General features: G+C 75.4%; 3 protein-coding genes across 3 annotated transcripts; all 3 read left to right on the top strand.

Moving 5' to 3' along the window:
- The first annotated feature begins 94 nt into the window (after positions 1-94).
- PYGO2 (pygopus family PHD finger 2) lies at positions 95-1,663 on the top strand. Its single transcript, XM_086768279.1, has 3 exons — positions 95-288; positions 390-439; positions 513-1,663. Exons 1-3 carry the CDS (start codon positions 165-167, stop codon positions 1,590-1,592), a joined length of 1,254 nt encoding a protein of 417 aa, XP_086624405.1. The 5' UTR covers positions 95-164; the 3' UTR covers positions 1,593-1,663.
- Positions 1,664-2,156: 493 nt separating this feature from the next.
- PBXIP1 (PBX homeobox interacting protein 1) lies at positions 2,157-5,284 on the top strand. The gene is made up of 11 exons (XM_086768123.1): positions 2,157-2,160; positions 2,202-2,272; positions 2,538-2,628; positions 2,715-2,950; positions 3,030-3,162; positions 3,253-3,459; positions 3,547-3,570; positions 3,646-3,704; positions 3,781-3,906; positions 4,003-5,000; positions 5,085-5,284. The coding sequence occupies exons 1-11, from the start codon at positions 2,157-2,159 to the stop codon at positions 5,140-5,142; spliced, it is 2,007 nt and encodes a 668-aa protein (XP_086624249.1). The 3' UTR covers positions 5,143-5,284.
- Positions 5,285-5,554: 270 nt separating this feature from the next.
- PMVK (phosphomevalonate kinase) lies at positions 5,555-7,139 on the top strand. The gene is made up of 5 exons (XM_086768310.1): positions 5,555-5,695; positions 5,919-5,982; positions 6,343-6,495; positions 6,565-6,694; positions 6,905-7,139. The coding sequence occupies exons 1-5, from the start codon at positions 5,613-5,615 to the stop codon at positions 7,039-7,041; spliced, it is 567 nt and encodes a 188-aa protein (XP_086624436.1). The 5' UTR covers positions 5,555-5,612; the 3' UTR covers positions 7,042-7,139.
- The last annotated feature ends 153 nt before the right edge of the window (positions 7,140-7,292 follow it).

Here is a 7,292-nt window from a genome sequence, read left to right as displayed (position 1 = left end):
CCCAGACCTTGTACGTGGTTTGCCCCGCCGCCCCCGCCACTGCACTTGGTGCGCCCCGCGCGCGATGATTGGCGGGCGGGGGCGCTGGTTCCGGTTCCGGGCGGGGGCGCCGCGCGGGGGAGCGGCGGCGGGGCCATGGCGGCGGCGCGGCGGCGGTGAGGGCCATGGCGGCCCCGCACACCGAGAAGCTGGAGGGAGGCGTCCCGGCCCCGCCGCCCCCGCCGGGGCCCCCGCACCCCGCGGGCAGCGCTGCCTCCGGCGGGCCTGGCCGGAAGCAGGGGAAGGCAGGTGAGCGCGGGCGGCCGGGCCGGGCCGGGCCGGGCCGGGGCGGGGCGGGGGGGCGAGACCGGCCCCAGGACCGGCTGACGCGGCCCCGCGTGTCCCCGCAGGGCTGCAGATGAAGAGCCCCGAGAAGAAGCGGCGCAAGTCCAACACGCAGGTAGGGCCGGGCGGCGGGGCGGGGGGGCGGGAGGGGCCGGGGCTGCCCTGACCGCCCCCCCCCCCCCCCGCAGGGCCCGGCCTACTCGCACCTCTCGGAGTTCGCCCCGCCGCCCACCCCCATGGTCGATCACCTGGTGGCCTCCAACCCCTTCGAGGACGATTTCGGGACCCCCAAGGCGGGGGCGGCCCCCGCCGCCTTCCTGGGCAGCCCCGTCCCCTTCGGCGGCTTCCGCGTCCAGGGGGGGCTGTCGCCGCAGGTGCCCCCCGGTTACGGCGGGGGCCCCCAGCCCCTGCGGCGGCAGCCCCCGCCCTTCGCCCCCGGGCAGATGGGCCCGGCCTTCGGTATCCCCCCGCAGAACCCCGGCTACGGCCAGCCCGGGGGCATGGGCTTCCCCGGACAGCCCTTCGGGCAGCCCCTCGGACAGAATTTCAGCCCCCCCACCGGGCAGCTCATGCAGGGCCCTGTTGGGGGCTTCGGGCCCATGATCTCCCCCACCATGGGGCAGCCCCCGCGGGGGGACATGGGCCCCGGGCCGGCCCTCAACCCCCCCGGGGGACCGACGGTGCCGCAGCGCTTCGGCCAACCCGGCGGCCTCTTCGGACAGTCGCCCCTGCAGCGCCCGGGGCAGAGCATGGCCCCCCTGCCCCCCACCGCCAGCCCCTTCCCCAGTGCCGACCCCGGCTTCCCCGCTGGCGGCGAGGAGGGGGGCAAGAACCTCAACCCTCCACCCAGCACCTTCACCCAGGAGCAGCACTCGGGCTCCCCTGCTGCCGTCAACGGGGCGCCGTCCGCCTTCGCCCCCAACAGCGCTGGCCGTGCTGCCCCCACCCCCGAGACCAACAGCCTCCCGCCGCCGCCCTCCGGCAAGGCGACTGGCGGTTCGGGTCACCAGCCGCCGCCGGGGTTGGTGTACCCCTGCGGCGCCTGCCGCAACGAGGTGAACGACGACCAGGACGCCATCTTGTGCGAGGCCTCCTGCCAGAAGTGGTTCCACCGGGAGTGCACGGGGATGACGGAGAACGCCTACGGCCTGCTCACCACCGAGGCCTCCGCCGTCTGGGCCTGCGACTTCTGCCTCAAGACGAAGGAGATCCAGTCAGTCTACGTCCGGGAGGGCGTGGGGCAGCTGGTGGCCGCCAACGACGGCTGAGCCGCCTGCCCGCCGCCCATTTGGGACCAAGCTCCCTGTTTTTTTGTAACCGTCGCCCCCTTCCCTGCCAGCTGTGGCTGGGACCTGCTGCGGGCTCCGGGCCGCTGGTGGCCGTGCTGCGGCTGGGGGCTCCGGCCCTGGAGGGGCTGAGAGCCCCGGTCCCGCCGCGGCTCAGCCTGGCGGGGTCGGCGCCCTTGGCGGGGGAGCCGGGGGGTGCAATCCAGCTCCCGCCGCCAGCCGTGATTTTCCCCGGGGCTGTGCAGTGCTCCCGGTGCCCCCCCGCCACGGTGTTCGGGGCGGTCCGCGTGCCCCCCATCCCCGTGTCTGTGTCCCCCCCCCCCCCGTTTTAGCCGATCGTTAGTGGAAACTTTTTGTACCGTCGCTATAAAACTCTGTAACCGGCCTGTCCGTGTCTCGCTCCACTCCCGCCGGGGACGGGGAAGGGGGGGGGGGGGGAGCGGGGAGTGTCCGGTACCGGCGGGGCCCCGCATTCCCTCGCCCTCCTTCCGCGCTCTCCTATTGGTTCGTCGCGGCCACCGCCCGCTCTCATTGGCTGCTGGCGTCATGGGCCCGCCCCTTCCCGAGTGCGGTGGCTGGCACCGGGGAAAGTTCCCGGTGAGCGAAAGTTCCGGGGCGGGGGGGGGAGTTACGGGCGGGACCGCTCCCGGCAGCGGCACCAGGTACCGGCCGGTCCCGGGGGTTGCGGGCATCACCCGGTGCCGCGAGTGTCACCGGCGGGGCCGGTCCCAGGTTCTTGGGGGGGCTGGTGGGGGCTCCCCGGGGCCCTCCCCCCTCCGGTCCCGCCGCTATCCCCGCCCGGTGCCTCCGCATCGGGCCCCGCCCCCCCCCCCCCACCTGCCGGGCGGCATCAACCGGCTAAAAATACCCCGGGGGACGGGGGGGGGGGGCATCCGGGACCGCGGCCGCCCCTCCGTCTCCTTGCAGGCGGCTCCGGGCCGAGGCCATGGCGGAGCCCTGGGACCCCCGGGACTCGGAGAGCAGCTGGGTGCTGGCGGGCAGCGAGGCGGCCGCGACGGTGGGACCCCCGGGACGGCGGGGGGGGGGTGGCGGGGGGGGCTCGGGGCCGAAAGCGCCACCCCCACCCCCCCTTCCTTCGCCCAGGGTCTGCCTGTCGACACGGTGGGGCCGGAGCCGGATTCTGTCACCCACGAGGCCGAGGAGGAGGAGGAAGGCACCCGGGACACCGGCGCAGGCAGGCGGCGGCCGCGGGAAGGGGGCAGCCCCGGTGTCACCCCCCCACCCCACGCCGCCGTCTCACTGCCGCGCTCTCCTTCTCCCCAGCCGCCGCCGCCGCCTCCCCTGGCCAGGCTCTGCTCGCTGCGGGCGGCGCGCCTGGGGTGAGCAGGGACCGGGGCGGGGGCCGGGGTCCCGCTCCCCCCGCAGGGACGCCTGGGACCCCGGCGCCTGTGTCCGCAGGGTGCGGAGCAGCGGCGGGATGCTGAGGCCGCGACCGTTCCGGATGGTTCCGCGGAGCCCGGCGTGCCGGATGGCGGGGAGCAGCCCGATGGCGAGGCTGAGCCGGACCCCCACCCTGACACCCCCGACGCAGGTCGGACCCTCACAGGGGAGCAGCCAGGGGGGCTGCGCTGGCAGGGTGGGGGTGCGGACCCTCCCTGGAGGTCCCCCTGTCCCTCCCCAGGGGCAGCGACGGAGGAGGGGAGCCGCACCAGCAGCGACGATGACGTGGAGGGGCTGCGGCGACGGCGGGGCTGTGAGCCCCTCCCCAGACCCCCGCCTGCCCCACCCCGGGGCCTGCGGGCCACGGGCGGTGAGGACGGGCTCAGCACCAGCAAGTGCCTGCTGGGCGCCTTGGCGCTGGTGGCCGTGGGGCTGCTGGCCATCTCCGGTGAGTGGGTCCCAGGGACTGGGGCGGGGGTGCCGGGGGCCGGGGCGGGGGTCCCGGCATCCCCTTCATCGTCCCTTCGTCCCCCAGGTGGCATCTACGAGGCAGCGGATGGTGAGAATGGGGGACCGGGCTGCCCAGGCGCAGCCTGGACGTTCGCTCGCACGTCCCCGTCCGGTTCCTCCCCAGGTCCCGCGGAGAGGGCGGCGGCCGGGGAGCGGGAGTCGCTGCTGCCCGCCGACAGCGATGTAAGGAGGGGGGGGCCGCAGCGGGGCCCCGGCGCTGGCAGCATCCCCAGCCCCCCCCCATCTTACCGTTCCCCAGGACTCGCAGCAGAAGCCCCTGCCGCCAGACGCCGGGGATGCTCGGAGCGTGCCGGCCGTCAGCCTGCTCCTGGACAAGCTGGCCAAGGAGAACCAGGAGATCCGGCTGATGCAGGCCGAGCTGCAGGTGGGCAGCGCGCCCGTGCCGGGGAAGCCAGGGGCTGCGTCCCGGTGCCGCTTTCCCCGTCCCGCCTGGCTTACAGCCCCCGCTCGCTGCCCCCAGGCCCACAAGGAAGAGCTGCAGGCACTGCTGCGGAAGAGCGAGGGCAAGGCGGCGGCGGCCGGGGTGCAGCAGGAGAGCCTGACCGCAGAGAACGCGCAGCTGCGTGCGGCGCTGGAGCGGGAGGCCACCGCGCTCCGCGACGCCCGGGCCGAGCTGCAGCGCCTGCGGGCTGCGGAGGCAGCAGGCAGCCCCGGGGCCGGGGAGCCGACGGCAGAGCGGCCCCCCGGCGCTGGCACTGCGGCCCACAGCGAGGACGTGACGCGGCCGGAGGGTGCCCAGCAGCGCGGCTGGCTGGCATCACTGCGGCAGGAGCTGGCGGGTGCCCTGGCGCGGGCGAGGGGTCCCGGGGGGCTCGAGGGGCTCGTGGAGGAGTTGAGCGCCCTGGAACGGCGCCTGGGCCGGGAGCTGGAGGCGGCAGCGGCCGAGCCCTTCCCCGTGCCCCGGCAGAAACCGTTCAAGGCGGAGAAGGAGAGCAAGCGGCGCAAGCGGCACGGCGCCAGGGAGGCCCCCCACGCGCGGGAGGGGAGCGTGCCCCATGGGCACGGCAAAGAGCCCCGGCCCCCCCGGGAGCACAAACCGGCCAAAACTTGGGGGAAACCGTCTGGGGGTCCCCCCCGGCACGGCCCCCGCGAGCCGCCCCCGCTCAACCGCTACCGTGCGCCCCAGGGCTGCTCGGGGGCGGCTGACTGCGCCCGCAAGGAGGGGCGGGAGGTGCTGGGGGTGGCGCTGGAGCCGGTGCAGAAAGCAGAGTTCCTGCGGCTGCTGGAGGCCTTCATGGGGCGCTTGGGCTGGGGGGGGCATTTTGGGGGGCTGGCGGCACGGCTGGACGGCGCTTTCGGGGCCAACGGCGCCTTCGCCCATGACCGCCTGCGCTTTGTCGACTTCGTGGATGACGTGGAGGAGCTGCTGGAGGAGCTGGCGAGGCGGGAGCGAGGCGACGAGGAGGCGGCCGACGGCTTCGAGGAGTACGTGCTGCGGCACTACGCCGGGGACGGCAGGTGCGCCGGAGCGTGCGGGGTCGGGGGTCCTGGGGGGGCCGAGCCTGCTTCCCCCGCACCCCACCGCGGCCCCCCTTCTCGCAGTGCCGCCGGGAAGGAGCGAGGCCGGAGAACCACGTGGCGCCGTGGCGCGGGGGGGTAGAGCCGGGGCGGCTGCGCCCCCCGGCCGCCTTCGCCCAGCGCCCCGCGGCGGGGGGCTCCCTGCCGGCCGTTTCTGGGGGGCTGGGGGCCGCCGTTGGGCCCCCCGGGTCCCCCACCGGAAAATAAAGTCACCGCTGGGCAGAGCTGTGGTGGTGCTGGGGGCAAATGGGGGGACGGGGGAGGAAAAGGGGGGCGAGGGGGGAGCCGCCCCAGGTGCTGGGGGGGTGGAGGCAGAAGGGGGGGGGGGCGTCCCGGGGGGGTAAGGTGCCGAGCGGGGCCCCGCGCTGTGCCGGCCCGCCCTGCAGGGGGCGCTGCGAAGCGGGCGCCCCGCCCCTGAGGGGCGGAGTCAGCGTGGCGACGTCCCGCCCCCCTCCTCGGGCCGTACCATTCGGCTGTCCCGCGGAGGGGGGGGAAGGGGGGGCGGGACTGGATAGGGCTCCGCCCGCGCGCGCAGGGAGGGGGGCGGGACGGATGGCGGCGCCGCGCGCGGTGCTGGTGCTGAGCGGGAAGAGGAAATCGGGGAAGGACTTCGTGGCCGAGGAGCTGCGGGGCCGGTACAGGGGCCGGGCAGCGCCAGGGGCGGGACGGGGCCGGTACCGGCGCCGGGCGCGGGGGACGGGGCCAATACAGGGGCGGGACCAGGCGCCGAGGGGGCGGGGCCAGTACGGGGCGGGGACCAGGGGGCGGGGCCAGTACCGAGTGGGTCGAGGCCGGTACCGAGGGGCTGGGCAGCCGGTGCCGGTGCCCGTTCCAGCCGCGCCGACCCCTCTCCCGCAGGCTGGGCCCCGACATCTGCACCATCCTGCGCCTCTCCGGGCCGCTCAAGGAGCAGTACGCCAAGGTACCCGCGCCACGTCCCGCCGCGCCAGGACGGGCCGTGACACGCCGCACCGTGCCGTGCCGAGCTGCGCCGCGCCGTGCTGCGTGTGCCACACCACACCACGCTGTGCCATGTGCTGCACCGTGCCGTGCTGCACCGTGCCGTGCCGTGCCGTGCTGCATGTGCCGCACCACGCTGTGCCATGCTGCACTGTGCCGTGCCGAGCTGCACCGCGCCGTGCCATGCTGCACCGTGCCGTGCCGCGCCGAACGATGCCGTGCTGCACCGTCGTGCTGCACTGAGCTGTGCTGAGCCAAGCCTTGCCATACCGCGCCGTGCTGCGTGGCACGAGCCGTGCCCGCTGATCCCCTCTCCTTGCAGGAGCACGGCCTGGACTTCCAGCGGCTCCTGGATGCCAGCGCCTACAAGGAGGAGCACCGACAGGCCATGATCCGCTGGGGCGAGGAGAGGCGCCGCGCCGACCCCGGCTTCTTCTGCAGGATGGCGGTGGAGGGGGCGGCGCAGCCAGTGTGGGTGAGTGGTGTGGGGCGGCAAGGGGCGCGGGGGGCACGGGGCCGGTGCTGGAGGTGCCCCCGTGTGCAGGTGGTGAGCGACGCGCGGCGCCTGTCGGACGTGGAGTGGTTCCGGGATGTCTATGGGGACGTGGTGCAAACTGTGCGGGTGGTGGCCTCCGAGGAGACGAGGAAGACGAGGAACTGGGTCTTCGTCGCCGGTGAGTGAGCAAGCGCCGCTCTCCCCAAGCACGGTGCCAAACCCCGGGCTGCCGCGTGGGCATAGCTCTGCTGCCCCCGCCACCTTCCGCTGGCTGCAGGAGCTGCAGGTTTTAGCTGAAGCCCCCCAGCTCTGGGGGAGGGGGGTGGGGGGCAGATGGACGGATCCTGAGTGGCCTCGGGGGTCTCGCCTGGGCCCTGCTCATCCCCAGGGGTGGACGACACCGAGTCCGAGTGTGGCCTGGACCAAGGAGTGGCCTTCGACTGGGTGATCACCAACGACGGGGACGAGCGGTGCCTGGACGAGCAGCTGGAGCTGCTGCTGCAGTCGCTGCGCGGCTGCCTCTAGCTCCATCACCCCCTCGGGTGGCTGGGCCTTGGGGACCACGTCCCCCGCCGTGTCCCCCCCCCCATCCCGCTAATAAAGCTCCCGCACAGAGAACCGCTGCCGCCCCGGGTCTGCGTCTCATTTCCCTGTGTGGGGCTGGGGGACATGGAGCTGGGGCACGTGGGCGATGCCCCCTCCGCCTGCGCCCCCCCGCCCAGCTTTGGGGGGCGGGGGTCAGAGGTGCAGTTTAATTCCCGCTGCCCGGGTGGGGG

The sequence above is a fragment of the Chlamydotis macqueenii genome, chromosome 28, assembly GCF_036417535.1.
Source record: "Chlamydotis macqueenii isolate bChlMac1 chromosome 28, bChlMac1.mat, whole genome shotgun sequence".
Classification (NCBI taxonomy): domain Eukaryota; kingdom Metazoa; phylum Chordata; class Aves; order Otidiformes; family Otididae; genus Chlamydotis; species Chlamydotis macqueenii.
Note: the sequence above shows the minus strand (reverse complement) of the source record. Positions and strands in the feature narration are given on the sequence as shown.